The following is an 18,428-nucleotide window of genomic DNA, read 5'->3' as shown; positions in this document are numbered from 1 at the left end:
TAAGTTATTTCAGGTATTTATTGGCTAATAAAATGTGAGCAGCAAAAGGCGTTTCCATTTGCACTTGAATGCGCAATGAAAATGCAAAACTGTTTCAAATGCTTTTCCGTATTTCTGTTTATTGCGAAGTGCAGCCAAGAGAGCAACGCCAATTTTTGGCAATTAAATTTGATTTTGTGTAGCACTTGCGGCTTCGATTTTAATGCTCTGCTTCTATTTGGCAATACGTAGCTGTGTTTTGATATCCAATATCACGAGCACTAAACATTTAAATTAGAAGCTAAAGTGGAAGTTCGCATGTTTAGCTTTTACCATAAATTCAGATATAAATTTAGTGAATGAAGATAGAAAACGCATTTACTAAAATGGGGAATCGAAAGTTTAAGTTGAGCTAAAATATAATTAGAATATGACTCAGTAGCTCAGGCGTTAAATAATGCTTAGATATGCTTCAAAATATACCTATAAAATATTCGGAATTAATACTCGATTGTCTTTTCTATAAAAATTTATTTTTCCTAGTATACTTTTTTGCTATCATAAAGGTTAGTTGCTCTCTCTCTATACAACTCTCTTTATAAAGCCAATGCATTCTAAATTGCTGATATTCTAAAGGAAATATCAACGAGTCAAACCAACTCAAGTAGCTCACTTTCATCTGATTCCTCACAGCTTGTTTGATTATTAATAAACAAATTCATAATATCAATAAAAGTTTAACGCAGGAAAGTAAAGCTGACTTTTTGTTGAGATATTTTCTATTAAAATTGTCTGAAGACTGCTTTAAGAACTCTTTGTTGGCGCCCATTCGCGTTGGGAGAGTATGACAAGTTCATTAATTTAATTTACAATCCAAGCTACGAAATTGGCGTTGGCATTTTCAACGATTTGCAGCAACATCGCATCATTATGCTGGCAATGAATCTGATAAGCTTAGAGCTAAATCCAAAACGGAGACGCCAATCAAGCAAAACCCGCCACACACCCCCACACACCCACACACCCACGCAGCGACAGCTATGAGAATAGCAACCAAAGATGCCTACAGGCATTTATTCTATTTATCATTTATCCAGCCATTTATCGAGAGACATTCGAGACGCTGCCTGAAATATCGCCGGAATGAATAATGCCATTTACATTTAAAACATTTATGTGCAAATATTTGCCAGCTTTAAGCCGGGTATTAGCTGGATGAAAATAACTAGATTTGTATCATTTATAAACTTTATATACATAAATATAGTATTAGAGTATATCATTATCGGTTAACGCACAATGAACTCATGATTGTCGCAACTTTACAGCTTGACAAATGCAACATTGACAGTTGCAACTAGCTAAATCCAAACTGGATCTCACAGATACAAACTTTTTCGAGCGTAGCTCTAAAAGTTTCAATTCGTGCATGGAAATCTATGTACATATAGCATGTATGTGAGTGTGTGTGTGTATTTATTTAGGTGCGTGCTTGACTATTCTGTTGAGGATGCAGTTTTGCAATTTATGCAAAAAGTTTGCATTGCTGGGGAACAGACTTTCAATGAATGCCAAATAGTGATGTGTGTGCGTGTGTGTTTGTGTGTAGTTCCTGAGCTTATGGTAAATTTGATTCTAAAAGCCAGACAAATAAACCCAGTTTATTGAAAGGTAGGTGCAATTCACCCCCAACGTCCTATGCCAACAAAATCGATTTCCCAACTCACAACCCCAGCGAAGGCTCTATTAAAAAAGCAAAAAAAATTATTAAAAAAAAAAAAACATCTGCAAAGTAAAAGCAAATGTCAGGAGGCTGGGCCACTCGCATTGCTGTGAGTGCTGAGCGAGGTGCAGACGTGTAGCAGTGAGTGCTCGCTATGGAGAATCCCAGGCAAATGCTGTGTGCTAGCTCAGCCAGCACCGCCTATAGCAAATGCCTCAGGGTGGGTCCACTGAACCTGCACAGTGGTGCATGAGAAAAATAAGCCTTGATCATGAGAGAAATTTAAATTGAGATAGATGAAGTGACAACGATAAAATTATAAATGCTGCAATCATAAGGCACACAAATATTTATTTATATAGTTTTGCTATTATTTGATCTTAAAATTGTTAAACTAATTTAATAAAGTTTATTTATTTATTTAAAATTAAAATTCATTAAAAAATTAAGATTAATACTTGGTGTTTTTCTTCTCTAGCAAATATTTATGGAATAGTTTCATATATAAACCAACATTTTGAAATATTTTTGTTGCATATTCAGAGCAGTTAGCTTGGTCTCTGTCTCCCCCTCTCGCTTCGGTTCCTTTATCCAAAATATTTGTGGAACATTTTTCTTTTGCATCTTTGTCTCCCTCTGAAATATTTGTGTAACATTTTCATAGCATCTGCTTACCTATTTCTCTCTCTCTCTCTCTCCCCATCTCTCTTTCTCTCATTTTTCTCCTTCTGCATTAGATATTTGTGGCATCTATTCTTACATCTATATTCTGGCATCTATATTCTTAGCATGTTGGCACACCTGAAACCAAGGTATGTTAAACACCTTTTAGCTGCCAATGGCCAATGCCAGCCGTGTGTGGCTTTGTCACAGGCCGACACAGGTCGCAGGCGTATTAGGCATATATAACCACTAGCATTTTAAAGTTTATTAAATGGAAACCCGAAAAAGCCTAAGCTTAGCCTGGACTCGACTCGCACAGTAGCAATTGGCCAGCCTGCCATTGTAATTTACGTAACCAGCCGAATGTTGTTTTTTTTTTCGCTTCGTTTTTCTGTGTTTGGGTGGACTTGGATGTGGGGAAAGAAGAATAAAAGTTTTTTATTGTTCGCTTACTTGCTGAACGCGTGCTGGCTGTCCGATTTGGGTGCTGGAGGTGGTGCGGGATCTGGATGAGCCTGAAGGTCTTGACGCCGTCATTGTCGTTGTTGATTTGCGTTTGGCTATGCTGTTTTCGTATGGTAGGGCGGCGGCGGCAATGTGGGCGGGGCTGTTGCTTGTGGCGTTTGCAACACGAGCAATGAAACTTTTTCTTTGACTGTTGCTTTTATCGCTCTTGATTACTGTTGTTGTTCTTATTGTTGTTGTTGTTGTTATTATTGTTGTTGTTGTTGCTGTTGCTTTTGCTATCCGGTACAAACTTCTTATATGCGCCACACCATTTTGTTTTTAACGATTTTTGCTGTTCTTTTTGTTGTTTGTGCTATATTTAATTTGTCATTAGAGTGAAGTTTGTGTTATTTTTATTGCTGAGCACAAATAAAACGCGAAATCGATTTGTTACAATGAAATTTCTATTTGATTCTCCCGATTCGGCCGCAACTTGCCGCACGTTTTGGCAAGCAAAGCAATATAAACACGTACACGTACACACACACACACACATAGAGTCACACTCACACGTATAGGGAGAGAGAGAGACAGAAACACACGGACACGGCACACACAATTCACGATGGACGTTTGTATCGGGTTTTTGTTGTTTAGTGGGCTTAGCGAACCAAAATCGAAACACGCACGCACATGCTGGCGCTTAATGTATGGCCGATGTCCTGGCGCAGTCCTGTCGCCTGAAGCTCAAGTGGCACTTGAGTTACACGCTGGCGACATTCGCATCGACAACGCTAACGACAACGACAACGACAACGGTGCCGGCAACTGTCAGTGCCACTTTAGTTCCCTTTTTGCAACAACGTGTGTGACAAGTGGTCACAGGTTTCAATTATTGTTGCTGCTGCTGCTGCTGCTGCTGCTGCTGTTGATAATAATGATTATGATGATGATGATGTTATTGTTTTTATTAGACCAACTGGCTGGCGCATGGGTTATGCTGCCGCTGCTGCTGCGCTATAGGTTGTGCTTGCTTTGAATACTGAACAGCAACTGAATGTTGCGACCGCACGCCAAATCCTTTGCCGGTCAAACAGACAACAGTGGCTGCGGCGAATCGGAGTGACTCGGGGCGAATTGGGGCGAGAGCGCGTCGGCGCATTCAGTTTTGGCGCGCAAGGCGAATTTGAAAAGTGCGCAGAGTCGCATGCGAACGTAGTAGACGCAAAACGTAGTCAAAAGCGCAATTTTAGTGGGTTAAGCCTTGAGCTTAGTGCAAGCAAAGGAAATTAGTGCAGGTCTTAAGTGAAAACTCGAACAACTTCAATAAAAACTTAACAACTTTTAGGCATTTGAAGCCGAGAAATGCCATTTTGATTGATAACTCTGGAGTCGAGCTGCTGCTGGTATATCCCTTGAGTCAAGCCGCATAATCAAGTTGCCAAGTTTTTGCCCAGGGCAGCCAGGAGCAGCGCCAATGCTACTTTCGAATTTACATATCCATTTCTATACACAGTTGCCTGCCGCTGTCAGACAGCCGCATGCCGCATGCCCCCTCGACGTGCAGGGCGTCAATATTTGCATTTGTAATAACAATATTTTGATGGCATACCCCAAATGTGTGCGTAAATCTAAAAAAGATTTGTTATTGCTGGCTCGAGAGCTCGAGTTTGTGTTGCGTTGCGTTGCGTTCCGTTCCGTGTTCACGCGGCTCAGGCGCAAACAACAATTGTGGGGAGGGAAAACCAGCATTAGCAGCAACAACAATAACAACAACAACGTGAACAAAATGGTGGCAACATGCCGCTGCCACATCTGGCTCCAGCTTGGGCCGCTTGATATCGCTCTCTGTAAGTTATTAAAATTTCATAAAAAATGAAAAAGCAGCAAATAAATAAAACGACAACGCATTTGATTTCTCGATTGTCGCCTGAGTCCTGTGTCACTGACAGTTGTCAATTCTATGTCTCTCTCTCTTTGTGCCTGTCACGCAGATTGAGAATGTGCAGCTCCACTGAACTACATGACATGTCTTATGCATTTAAATATTAATTCAACAATCTCACGAAACGAAAACGTAAATGCTCTAACAACTAAAAGGCTTGAAGTGAGATTTGGCAAATAATCTGTTGAGTGAACTGGTGAATGTAGTTTTGTTTAATAACACTAGTCAGTTGGCTTGCCTAATCAAAAAAACATTCCATACTCATACCAATCACTGCAGCCTTATCCTTCATATATTCCAGATGCTTTATCCTACGAGTCTATTTTTGAGCTCCTGCAACATCATGCAAACAGCTTGATAACTAAGTTAGCAAATGTTGTATTAACAAGCAGCTGCTCTACATCGCAGCTACACCTCTTCTCTCTTCGCTTTTAGGCTTTCAGCACTTTTAGTTAAGAGTACTCTTGACTTCTAGACCCGATGGGCGCAATGCATCAAACATAGATTTATCTATGTGATCTAGCATCTGCGAAGACTTTATGACATGAATTCTTTCTATAAATATAACTGATATAGTCTCTTCTCTATGTACCATGCGCTTAAAGTCTGTTCAGTAGCATTTGAAATCTATTTATAGAGGATCTGATCAATTGTTAAATATAAAATTGTGACACATTCACAATTTATTCCCGATTTGCTCCGGCCGACAGCTATATGCTAAAAGCTCTTGCTTCTGCCGATAGTATATAGAAACAAATATATATTTCAAATACCAAGAGTCCATCAACAAATATATATGATCTTCTTTATTTAGCAGAAGATATTGTAATTTCTGATAATATGCTTTCAGTATATATAGAAGTAAATACAGTTATAGACATGTTTGCTGTCAATTTTTTTAAATTAAATTCACAAGAGTTTCCAGCTTCAATGCCTTGGAAATGGCATGTTCATTCATCATCAATATTTAATTTAGTTATGCTGGCTAATCAAACAGCAATGCCCATTTGCAGGGTATAGAAAATATGCTCTGAAATTGTGAAAATGGCGCTCGGCTTTTGACACCTACGCGGGCGACGCTGTCAATGTCACTTGTCATGGCCAAATTGGCGCATCTCATGAGCGATGATTGCCTGGCTGATATTATGGATCACCGATGTGGGCGATGCACCTAGCACCTAGGCCACCTAGAGCACCTTGAGGCAACAGCAGCTGGGCAACTCTGACTGGAGCGGCATGTTAAGTGGCAGAAGTCAAACGTGACAAGATTTAATTTTGACTTTGATGAATGTTCTTTGATTTCCACTCAAATTTGATGCGTGGGCTTCAGCGCGATGTTTTGGAATCAATGTGCAGCGGCGCAGTGCAAAAAACTTTTACACGCTTAAATTATTATTAAATTGATGGATCTCTTATAATAAGTTAGCCCTGTCGCATGCTCAGCATTAATATCATTTCTATGCTCAACATTTCTTTCATTTCTATGCATCCATTCATTTATTAAGTATGATAAATGTACCTATATATATATTTATCGTATATATATTTAGTTGGGGTCGTTTCACGCGTTTTTTGCGTGAAATTATTTAAGTTTCTTTTTGATACATAATTTCTTTAGTATTTCCAATATAGACTCAACACACTCACATACACACACACACACACACACACACAAGTAAATTTGTATAGCTACAATATTATGCTTTATGAGTTTCATAAAATGCCAAAAAAAAAAAAGCGGTTAGAAAAGTTCTTTGACTTTTCGTTTGGGCTGAGGAGGCTGAGTAAAGTTCTGTTGAGACAGCTTTTTGTTGGGGCAACTGCCACCTGTATGAAAAATAAATTTAATTTTTAATATGAAAAGAACTTTTGACCCAGCAAGCGTTCTTTCGTTGTGAAAGTATTTAAGTATTTGGTTCCATGTCACACGGCTTTTTCATTCGGTCGAAACTTTCTGCTTATTGGCGACGCAATAGGATGACAAATTACTTTGGCGCAAGTAATGATGGGGTGGATGAGGCGAGGCGGATTTCATTGCCATGACGCCGGTTAAATTAGATGCCAAATAAAAATCACTCATACGCCGTGTGCGCCGTCGCGAGGAAGCGGCTGTCCTGACACGCGTTTCAAATTTATCAGCCAAGTCGAGCTCTCGACAGTCATTTAGAAGTTTACAACTGTCGCCGTTCGTAATCAGCTTTACTCCAGTGCCGATAATATGTACTTTAAGTGCGGTGTCTGGGCATCAACTTGGCTTTATTTACTTTTCAGTTCGCCGTGTCGCGAACTTTGACAACCGTCGCCTCCCGCCCAGCGTTGGATGGTAAACAACATTGTTTATTATATGTATTTTCAAATTTTTATTCTCATATATTTGTTTTGTGTGTTTTGTTGAATTATTTAATGCTTCCAATTGAATTTTAACATTTCGTTTTCGCTCTTAGATAGGTTTTTTATGATAGTTCTCATATCTTATGATGCTCTGGTTTCTTTTGGTTTTTCTTTAAAGCCTGATACTCGAGGCTGCTTGTTTCTGTTTCTCTTTCTGTTTAGTTCTAGATCTCGGCATAGCAGTACAGCAGTTAAGCAGCAAAAATAAATAACACTCACATTTACATGTTAATATCGATATACAAATACAAATATAAATATAAATACAAATACAAATACAAATACATATACATATACTAGGTATATAAACATCGTTAGACATATAAATTAGTTTAGCTATTGATTTGTTTATAAAAATATAACAAGTTCTTTGGAGTTTGTTTCCATCATTCGTTTATCGATAAGGAAAATCATATACGAATGACTTTTATACATTTGACATTTACATTTTGCGCCTGGAAGTAAACATAAAGAGCTCTCACTCCTTGTAATTGATTTGCTCTGCATTCTTGTGGTTTTTTTCATCTCTTTTCTGTTTATCGGCTGACTAGAATCGTGGCTTTTAGCATTTGTTTCGTTTTGCATTCATCGTGCTTAAGTTAAACGTTTTTTTTTGTCTTAAAAATAAAAAGCTGCTCGGGTTTCAGGCGAATGCACACAGTTTGAAGGAGGAAAACTAAACACACAATGGCGAATTGTTATTTTTTCGAGCTGCCCTCGATTTGAATGACAAAGGAGCTTAATTTAGCTAGCGAACGATACGAACTGCTCTATTCGTAGTCAAAGCAACGACCAATATTCATATTCATATTCATATTCAGATTCTTGCCGCGGAAGTCCTGGTTCTGTTGCACAGTTGACACAGTCCCACGTTGAGCTTGGGCCGCAATTGCTGGAATCAAGTTGCTGACTTTGTGAGCTGTGCACAAGCCTTCCCCTTACGGGCTACACAGTCAACTTTATTCCAGGAACTGCAACGCAATTAACACATTTCCAAAACACACCGAACACTTTGCATTGAATATAAACAAACACTTGACACGTTGACTTTGATGAACTAGCGAAATCGTTGCATGCGGTACTTGAACTATTATAGTAGTTAGTGTTAGGCTTTATTTAAATTTCACTAGATTAGTTTTGATTTTGACTGCCACACTCATTAAGTTAAATTTAATTTATGCTTTCGTTTAACTATGAAATTTGACTATCTTTTATTTACTTGTATTTATTCAAATATATATATATATATATATTTTGTTTTGTTTTGTTTTGAGCATTCTTATTGCATGCGATTGTCGTTCATAATATAACATAACTTTTTATATCTACGCATATTTAGTATGTTTACTTATATATATGTATGTATATGTGTGTGTGTGTGTATGTATTGGGGTATAGTTTCGTCAATTGAATTGCATTCTGTGTGCCGTAAATTTGTTTAACTTGATTTTTATTTATTTGGTATTCATTGTTTAGCTAAGTAGTTCATAACTTGTCATTTGGTTAATTGGCACAGTTTAAGTTTTAGTTTTAGATTTATTTAAGACTATATATTAATTTGTTTTTCTCTATTGCTTGGTTGCCTCATGTCCTGCTCACTTAAATGACTATATAAATATGTGTATATATATATATATATATATATAGATGCTTAGCTTGATTGCCCCTTGAATGATGTCGTTACGTTTAGTTTTTCCTTTTGTTTTGCCGGGCTTCGAAATGTGTGTTAACGCTGAACGCTTTACAACCTGAGCTTAATTTAGTTGTACAACTCATACGAAAATAACTATTTACACAAAAAAAAATAATAAATCACTCGTGCTCCTTCTTACTCACTCTCAGCCAAACTAAAGCTCCATCAACTCAAAATAAATCTTTAAAGCAAACAATCAAAAAACGAAACGAAAGTCGAAAACGAAACAAAACGAGACGAAACGAAACGAAGCGAACAGACAACGCGTTTATAGAGTGCACCATGTACACGAGTAATTCCGTAAATGTTGACTTAAATATTTACAGTGTGAATGCAACCAGCATATTAATTTTAAAAATTAATGGAAAATTGTAATTGCATTTGTTCGATTGACGCAACGTCGCCATTGTCCGGGCCGTTGCCGTTGCCGTTGTTGATGTTGTCGTTGTTGTTGCCATTGCTCTTGTTGTTGTTGTTGTTGTTGGCAGTCAGTCTCTTACACATGACTGGAGGCCGTTGCGGCTGCTGCATTGTTATTCTTGTTCCATTTGTTGATGTACTCCATGGGTATCTCAATCTGTATCTCCTGCACATCTTCGGCAGACAGATTGCCCAGACCGGGCTTGGGCTTGTTGTCCATCCGGGAGCTAGGCGCGGAGCCGCAGGCGCCAGTCGCCAGCCGCTGCTGCTGCTGGGCAATGGGCGTTAGCAGCGCCTCGTCCCTGTATTATAAGTTGTCGACCATCTGTGACTGGCGGCGATGCGAGGGCGTGGTCGAGTTGAGATAGCTCTCCGAGTAGACGCTCTTGGCGCGCTGATCGTAGCGCAGACTGGAGCGTCGTATGTCAATGTCGAGTGGCATATGCCGGTCCTTCCACCAGTTGCAGAACAAACAGAGCAGCGTGTTGCGGAAGGCCTCTCGGAAGTCCCGATTGAAGTACGCATAGATCAGCGGATTGAGCGTGGAATTGAAGTAGCCAATCCAGAAGAGTATGGAGACCACAATATCTGGCACCTGGCAGGCATCACAGGTCATGGAGAGCGTGTACCTGCGAGTACACGAAAAATACAAGCCACATATAAAAAGAAATGCGAAATTTATTTTTTTTAGGCTCAGAGCCCAAAGAGCCATCGCGGCGTATGAGTAATATTTAATTATGCATGCTCAACATTAAATAAATTATACTTGAGCCGGTTGCCAGCGGGTGGCATCGCTCACTTACCAAAGGAAAAAGGGCAGCCAGCAGAGTATGAAGGTGCCCATGATGATGCCCAAAGTGCGTGCGGCCTTGTGCTCCCGTTTCATTTTGATTAAATGTTTGTCCTTTGTCGGGGTATGCTCCTGCTCGACCTCATGCAGTGTCAACGTTTTCGATGAGCCCGAGCCACTCAGCGCCTCGCCTGACAAAAGGGACATGATAAATGCGCAAGGATTAGCATCGGCTTCAGCACAGCAGGCCCGACTCTGTGTGTGTCTGCCTGCCAGCCAGCGAGCCAACCAGCCAACCAACCAGCTTATCTGGCCAAATGGTAATTCAAGCCTTTGGCTATCAGCTCTCACCTGATGGCTGCATCGATGGGCGGTGCATAAGCATTGCATTGCCATGGCGCATCATCAGCTGCTTCTCCTGACGGTTGGCCTCACGGAAAATGGCCAGATAAGTGAAAATCATTATGGTGCAGGGTATCCAGAATGAAATCGAGCTCGATATGATGGCATAGTATGTGTTCACCACAAACGAGCACTGTTCGGGATGCTCCTTCACAAATATCTTGTGCTTGTCAGTCGTGTACCAGCCTATGAAAATGGGCAGAAACGAGAGCAAAGCCGGCGATATCCATGTGTTCAGCAGCATAATGCCAACGACGCGTTTTGTCATGCTAATCGGATACTTGAGCGGCTTCACAATCGCATAGTATCTGCAAAAAAAGGCGAACCATTGCAGAGCCACGCTTATTAGTATTTCAAGTGGGCCACACACATTCCATCCATTGGCGTGACTACTTACCTATCCACTGATATGCAGCATAAATGCAAAATGCTCGCAGTCGAGAAGTACACGTCCAGACTGTTCCACAGATCGCATAGAAATGGGCTAAAGTTCCAGCTGAAGATGATAAGGGCGGTTCAATAATAAAGTTATTAAGTTAGTGTTATGTAATGGCTGCTCTAGGTGCAAATATTTGCCCCACAAAGTATGCTATGAAAAACTTAAAGTCCCTTGTGGCGCGGCTGGGTTCAGAGGCCACCGAGTGTCTTATCAGCATGTCTGATTTATGTGTTTATCGATTTGATCTTTTGTTAGTTTTGGCTGGCAGGTGACATTGCCCATGAACTGGCACACTTTCAAGCCAAGCTGAAATGCTTTAATGCACTGCGAGACCAGTGTGGCTTGTGGGGCCCAGTAACAATGCTAGCGATGTTGCCGCGGGCAGAGGCGCCAACACAGACACTGACTGCCACAAGCACACACAAGCACTCTTACACGCGAATGAGCTGGTTGCATGAAAAACTCATTAAAAGTCGCGCTGTTGTCCCTGTTGTCCCTCCCTAATCGTCCCACAATCAACTCGACCCATTCGACCAGCCACCCATTGGTTCGTTCGTTCGTTCGTTCGTTCGTCGGTTTCGCCAACGGGCAGGAAAATTTATTATCGGACGACCAGCTTGGCATCAGTTTCAAAAACTTTTTGACTATTCAGAAACTGTGTGTGTGTGTGTATGGGTGCGCCTGCAGCAATGCCAGGATCTGGGCACGAAGGCGTAGACGTGGGCGTAGGCGTAGCCCTACTCGTGTTTGCCTTTTCAGCGTTTTGCTAGTTTTTTTGTTGTTCCGTTATGCGCTGTCATGAATTGGCGCTTAAGCTGGCCCATATAGAAGGTGGCTCGACAACGATAGCGACGTCGGCGCCGCGAGCCAGTGTCAATTATGCAGCTAGCGACTGAAGGTAAAATTGCTAATGAATGCCAAGTGGGCCGCGCGGCTTTGGCTCTGGTTCTGGCTGGTAACGAGCTGAACTGTGACCATTGCCAATTTATATGCAACTTTCGTGGATAAGTGGCTGGCCGAAGTTTTCGGCATGGCCGGAACCTGCTTCAGCAGCATCTGCCCAAGCTCAATGCAAGCTTCGACATTATGCGCAGCGCTCTCGGAAGCGCAATGAAGCGTGGCAGCTGGCGATGGCATTGCAAACATTTGTGCTGATCTTTAGCCCAAAGTCGAGCTTAAAGTCGACGAGCTTAAAGCCAGCGCCTGTGCATAATTAACTGAGCTATGTCTCTGCACTTGGCATCACATGCACATATCGCATTACAATTGCACAAACACAGCGACACAGAGACACAGGGACAGCTGTGTGAAGGATGTGGCCATGTCACACTCTGACGGTTTTTGTGCCCAAGAATAACAGTTGAAGCGTGTTTGTGTGTGCCCATTCTCTTTTAAGTATGCATACTCTCACAGCCTAGAAGCTGCTGAGCAATATGACGGCGTTTGGCATATTAAAATATGTGCAAGTCCAGGCTTTAAATTTTATACATTTTTTCCCAAAGTCTGTGGCATGTTTATTTAAATTTTATATTCAAAAACAGTCTTTTTATTTTTCTATATACTTTTCAAAGGCTTTTAATTAAATGCATTTTTTATTAAAAAAAATCAAATTATATAAATTTCCCCTATTATTTTTATATTTCACCACATAAAATAACAAAGCTTTTTATATTGTTTGCCCAGCACTAAACACGCTAATATACATATATAAATATATATAGTTTAATTTTATTGTAAAAATATAAAGTGAAAATAGCTTCTAGCGTGTATTCAATTCGTGTATTTGTGTTGGGGAACTTTTTCGGTTTTTGTTCGCACGTTTTAATACTGAAACACAGGCGTACCCACATGAGCTGCAACACAGAGCGAGATGGCTTTGTGCATTTGCATTCGCACATACAATCACATATGCAGAGCCACCCACGCACACACACACACACATAGACAGAGGCAACAAGAATAAATGTTGCCTTCATTTTTCAGGGACTTGTTTGGTTGTTTGCTCGGACACTTTCACTACCCCAACACAGCTGCAGCCGCCCCTCGGCCTGTGCAGTTCCGCCCCTTTTCAGTCGACTGGTTGTAATTCTTCTAGCTGTTGTTTTAGTATGTATATCCATGAACGTGTGTGTTTGTATTTTGTTTCTGTTGTACTTACCGCCCAGTTACTTGCACACTAAAGTTAAATGTCATGGCCATAATAGCGACCATTATATCAGCCATGGCTAAGGAGACTACAAAGTAATTCGTTATAACTCTGCAAAGAGAAGAAAGAGAAAGAGAGAGTGAGCGAGAGCACAATCAGTAAACGAAAATAAAATGAGATATTACAAATCTTGACAACAGCACGGCAACAATAACAACAATATGAACAATAGACGTAACGGGATATGCGATGGCATGCCTTTAGATGACTAATCAGTATTTGCTGCACCTCTCCATCTTGCATGTCCGTGTGGTCCGCCCTTTCTGTGGCTGTGGGTGAGTGTGGTTTTGTGGGTGCCATTGGCCCCAAGGGACGAACTGCTACTATACTGATGGGCTTCTGCGAGGGATGGCAAATGACTTCTTCTTGCATTCTGCTGTCAGCATGGGACATAATTGAAAGGCAAGCTAGGATTCGTGATGGGAAATGCGGTCTTCTGGCTTACCCAGGCTCACCCAGCCGCCGGCAAGTCATTGCTTTGTACGCAATGCTCTCGCACATATCATTTAATCTTGAATGCACAATGAGTGACTGGCAATGCGGTCTGTGGCATCGTTGAGTAATCGAAGCTATTCAATTTTTGTTAAGCAGTTAACATGGCGTATACGCAATATATGTAACCAATGATTATGATTCGACTTTAATGCAAAGCAGCTACGATGCTTATCTATTTGTCTAGTGCTGCTCCTAAATAACTGTTCGCATTTTGAGCCGTTAATTGCAACAAATCGCCGCCATTTTGCAAATGAGTTGCCATTATTCACCTGCTTTCGTTCCGTCCCTCTCTCTCTCTCTCTCTGTCCCTTTCCTAGTATATTCTGCTCATTCGCTAGGCAACTGGCAGCCTTAAATTTTTCCAACAGCAAGCGAAAGAAAGAAAATCTCATTTAAACACTTTGGCGGCTAGCGCGGTGAAAAGCCGGAAGCAGTTGCCAAGCATCCTTCAAGTGAAGGCGGCGCCGCGACGTTAATTAGTAGCCTCCATGTAATGCCAAATGGAAGCTGCATATTGGAAGCCAAACACACACACACACTCTCGAAGACTAGAACTGTGGCTCGTGGCTCATCTTTAACAGCGCAAAAATGTGAAAATAAATTCAAGCACAGCGCCAAACGTTTTTATTGTGCGTCGCATAGAAAATTTTAAATTTATGCTGTCATAAAAACCATAAGCCGCCTTAATTGCCAAAGTTTCAGTCGAGGGGCTTCTGTTTCTGTTGTGTCACTTGGTTTTCTCTGATACCCTATAAAATGAGTAGCATCAAGCATAGCATGCTAATGCTGCCTATAAATACTATAAAGATCTGGAGACATTTGCTCTACCGTACGACTTATTTATAAGCAACGCGGAAGGTTTCAGAATTTTCTTCTTTAAGTGAAGAGTTGAAGCATCGACATCAACTTTATGTAGGATATCTATTGGTCGTATATTCAGTGTGAATCAAGCTCCTCCTTCACATTTTTTCGGACTCTTTGGTGTTTTTTGTTAAATTTTTGAAAAGTTTAACTGTCACGCTTTATTATTTTTTTCATTTTTGCTGTTGTCTCCTGTTTTTTTTTTAGTTTCGCATTCCATTCTTTGTGGCATTGTTTCAAGGAACGTCGCATCCATGCGTTCCATTTGGGAAAAAATAGAACAATAGATGGATTTGCAGCTTGTGGGCAGCAGCAGCTGCCGATTTATCAGCCACACGTTTGGATTTTTTGTAATCTTTTGCGCCTGACTGGCAATTATTTTAGGCAAGATATAAGATTTATATGCGAGGGAGGCATATGCTCTTGGGTAAACGTCGACTAAGTGCAGCCCAGGCAACGCCATCATCATCATCATCATCATCATCGGCATTACCATTATCATTATCATTGGCAACAGTAGCGTGATGAGCATTAGTAACATTATTAGTTAGACTCTGGGACTGCGCTGGCAGCCAGTCACTTAAAAAATAAAATGCTGCTCATTAGTCGAGGCAAAAAGAGAGAAATTAAGAGACGTTCAACCTTAATTACGCCAACCTCTTGCCATGGCCAGCCCGATTTCGACCTCTTGTTATTCTTTCTTTTCGCCATTTGCCATCTAACAAAGTTTGTTTGCTTCATTTTCAGTGTCCTTTACCTCGACCTCCGGCCATGGCCGAGAACACTTAAAGTTTTCATTACTCTGAAGAAATTTGCATTAAACAACAAGAAAAAGGAGAGAGAAAAAAGCGCCAAATGGAGTACCTAAAGGGGCGTGGCGCAAGCTTGCCGGGAACAACTTTTGATTGCACGCCTGTAAAGCGAGGCGACGAAGTTAACTTTGATTATGTGAACCCGTCAGACCTGGTAGGGAAACCCCGTGGGTTTTATGATGCGCTAAATTGATTTGCCTGCCAGTTATTAAGGCATAACTAAAAATATTAACGAACCGAGCCAAGCTGACGACCCATCATTTATCACTAGAAAACTTTTTTATGGTAATGTCGCTCTCTCACTCTCTAGCTCTCTCTCTTGCTCGCTCTCTATATAAATGTTGAGCGAAGGACGGACACAGCGCCGCGCCCCGTGCCATGAGTTGACAGCGCATCTAACGAGGTCGTCTCGCTGAGATGTTGACAAGTATCAATTCTCGCATGTGTGAGTGTGTGAGTGCGAGTGTGCGAGTGTGCGAGTGTGCGTGTGTGTATGGTTGAGTGGCCATATTTCTATTTCCGTTGCAAATTGATAATGCGAAGGTTTATTGGCTTGCCATTGGGGACAAATGATGAGCTCGTCGTCAATTTATATGCACAGCTATGAATAGCCAAAACAAATGATAACTATAAACAACATTTGAATGCATTCATTGTTTATGCAGTGCATTTCGAGCAACAGAATTATCAATTCAGTTTATATTGCTTTGTTTGTAGAGAACATCCACATTGGCTCTTGTCAAATTTGATGATTCTAATTATCGTAATGAAAAATGCCTATGAGCAGACGAAAATAGAGTGAATTGATTAAAGAATAAAGAACTTCAAATATAGAGGAAAAAGTCTCAATGACATTAGCTTTCAGTTGGGCAAATAGACTCTGCTGGAATGCCAGTTATGTTCTAATCGAAAAGCGTGAACTGCTAATTAATATTTGTGCTGATACAGTGACTATTTGTTGGTGCGTTCAATTATTCCAATTTAAATTAGCGCAGCTGGTCAAAGAGAAATGCAAATGGATGTGGATGTGGAGCTGGGGGATTGCTTAATTATTAGCTAAATAAATAAGGAACAAAGCAGCTACAAGCGAGTTGAATGTTAAATGGGGGCCAGATGCGGACATGGAGTACGGCTGCTGGACGTACATGAATTTTATGCGAAGCTGACAAAAACTGAGCAGAGAGAACGGAATAATTAGAAAGTGTTATGCCAGCGCCAGGTGCGGGTGCCGAGGCTTGGCGCAAATTGGCAATCAAGGCAGCCCCACGAGGGGCGGGCGTATTGAGGGCACAGCTTTGTGTCAATTTTGTGCAATTACAAAATAAGGAAAAAAGAACGTAGACAGGGTAAGTAAGGCTAATTGCTTTTCACAGATAATTAGAGATGGGGTCAATGCAAGCTGAGCACATTGCGTATACGCACCTTAATTTTCTAACACGCATCACAGAAATAATAACAAGCAGATTGCCACAAATGGCCGCGATGATGATTAGCAGCATGACGGATGCCTTTATCAGCCAGAACACATCGTCGAACCAATCCTCGACGCCGTCGGCGGCTGCTAGGCCAGCATCCAGCGTGGATCTGCTGTCGTTGAACAGCGCGCCGGCTGTGCCGCTCGACAGCGTGGCATTTAGATCGTGTGTGGCGGGCAGGGGCGTGGCAGTGCCTTGCAGTGGCAGTGCGACGGCATCGATAGCGCCTACTGTTGCTGTCAGCGCATTCGTTGTATGCAGCACGGCGGCCGTTGTCAGCGCAGCCGTGACGCCGATCAGCCTCAGATTGAGGCCGTGGCTGTTCTTTGGAGTCGTTGTGGTGCGTCGAATTGCTGTAGTTGTTGCTGTTGTTGTTGTTGCTGTTGCTGCTGCTGTGCGGCTAGCCAGTGGTAGCTCGAGCTGTGCCGCCGGCTCTGGTTGCGTCTCTGGCCGCCGGCCACTGCAGCGGCAGTGTCTTTTGCGTATTCTTGTGGCGCTGGTTCTGTGTCGCATCGCTGTTGTTGCTGCGGACAGATGGCCAAGCTCCAAGCACGGAATAGCTGTCATTTGACTTGAGTTTTGCCTAGACACAGACCGACACGTCACGGACAAGGATACGGAACCGTGAGGATGCCTAAATTTGAACACTTGCTCCTCCTTTACTTTCTCAGTTTTTTTTTGTATTTTTGTGTTTGTTACTTTTTGGTCTCACTTTTAGCTGTTTTCGCTTAACTTTCGGAACGGACTTGGACTCGGACTCGGTCTTGGTCTCAATCTCTTGCACTTGCGTTAATTCGCTGGGCGAGCAGCTGCGCCATTAGGGAATCGCGACACGCGTGGCGCTAGCGACGATGAAATCAAAACTGAAAACGGCCACCGCAACGGAAATTGATTCGCGTACCGTGCGACGGCGACGGTGGCGGCGATGACGGCGGTGACGGCGAAGGAGACGGCGACGTCAACGCCAACGCCAACGTTGAACGTTCGTGTCGCTCTTGCTGGCTGTCCTTGCCAACGCCAGTCGACGCCCACTCAGTTGTTGCTGTTGTTGTTGTTGTTGCTATTGCTGCTGTTAATGATAATATTATTATGGAGGCGACGCTGCTGCTGCTGCTGCTGCTGCTGTCGGACTCTGCTGGACTCGCTGGCGTTTGGGCTATGCGGCTTCTGTTTTTATGCTATTTGTTGTTGTAGCTGCCTCTGCGCGCTGATTGGTTTTTTTGCTGCTTCAAGCGGCTGCCTTTTAATTTTGTTCATCTTTTTTGTTTCTTTTTCTTAAATTTATTTTTCTATATTTTGTTGCTGTTGCTGCGGCGACCGTGTCGCTTAGCTGCTTCTGCTGCTGCTGGTAGTAGTGCGGCTACTGCCGCAAGATTTAATATTTTTTATATTTATTTTTAACATTTCTTGTCTTCAATCTATCTTTAGCATAGTTCGTGCAAGTGGTTCTCACATCTATACTGCACCAACTCGCAAAGTTTCCACGCTTTCGCCGTTCTGCCATAAAAACGAAATGTTGGAAATACATAAAAATCATGCGTTAGCTATTCATAATTGTTTTTTTTTGTTCTTGCTCTTGTGTATGAGAATTAAGTTGTTGTTATATGTATATATATATTAGTATAATTTGCCTTCGCATTTGTATTGATTTTAGTCAATATTTGTTTATTTGCTGACGTAGAAATAT

General features: G+C 41.6%; 2 protein-coding genes across 4 annotated transcripts in view; both read right to left on the bottom strand.

Annotated features, from left to right (window-relative positions):
* The window catches only part of LOC111604256 (octopamine receptor beta-3R), a 40,666-nt gene extending 36,813 nt beyond the window's left edge, over positions 1-3,853 (bottom strand). Inside the window, exons 1-2 of one of the 2 annotated variants that reach the window (XM_023322246.2) lie at positions 3,793-3,853; positions 2,819-3,185 (exon numbers count right to left, since the gene is read on the bottom strand). The gene's annotated coding sequence lies outside the window, so the exon portion shown is untranslated. The remainder of the gene's footprint in view (positions 1-2,818; positions 3,186-3,792) is intronic. The other variant, XM_030224928.1, reaches the window with a different exon arrangement.
* Positions 3,854-9,337: 5,484 nt separating this feature from the next.
* LOC111604274 (octopamine receptor beta-2R) lies at positions 9,338-17,986 on the bottom strand. 2 transcript variants are annotated; one of them, XM_023322272.2, is made up of 6 exons: positions 16,689-17,986; positions 13,051-13,149; positions 10,851-10,949; positions 10,403-10,761; positions 10,065-10,242; positions 9,338-9,890 (listed from the first exon to the last, which is right to left on the bottom strand). In XM_023322272.2, the coding sequence occupies exons 1-6, from the start codon at positions 17,306-17,308 to the stop codon at positions 9,569-9,571; spliced, it is 1,677 nt and encodes a 558-aa protein (XP_023178040.1). In that variant the 5' UTR covers positions 17,309-17,986; the 3' UTR covers positions 9,338-9,568. The 2 variants fall into 2 exon arrangements, with proteins under 2 accessions (XP_023178040.1, XP_023178042.1); XM_023322274.2 differs by lacking the exon at positions 16,689-17,986 and adding an exon at positions 13,327-13,344 and having other exon boundaries at positions 9,548-9,890.
* Between the last annotated feature and the right edge of the window lie 442 nt (positions 17,987-18,428).

This window comes from Drosophila hydei, unplaced genomic scaffold, assembly GCF_003285905.1.
Source record: "Drosophila hydei strain 15085-1641.00,03,60 unplaced genomic scaffold, DhydRS2 tig00008121-arrow-pilon, whole genome shotgun sequence".
Taxonomy (NCBI): domain Eukaryota; kingdom Metazoa; phylum Arthropoda; class Insecta; order Diptera; family Drosophilidae; genus Drosophila; species Drosophila hydei.
This window is presented reverse-complemented; position numbering and strand designations above follow the sequence as displayed.

What these genes read in the sequence shown, in the direction of transcription:
- LOC111604274 (XM_023322272.2), bottom strand. Translation starts at nt 17,308, where the DNA reads ATGACAGCTATTCCGTGCTTGGAGCTTGGCCATCTGTCCGCAGCAACA. An exon ending in CCCATCGATGCAGCCATCAG is followed by an intron (nt 10,243 to 10,402) that starts GTGAGAGCTGAT and finishes CCCTTTTGTCAG; the next exon opens with GCGAGGCGCTGAGTGGCTCG. An exon ending in TGGCTGCCCTTTTTCCTTTG is followed by an intron (nt 9,891 to 10,064) that starts GTAAGTGAGCGA and finishes GTGTACTCGCAG; the next exon opens with GTACACGCTCTCCATGACCT.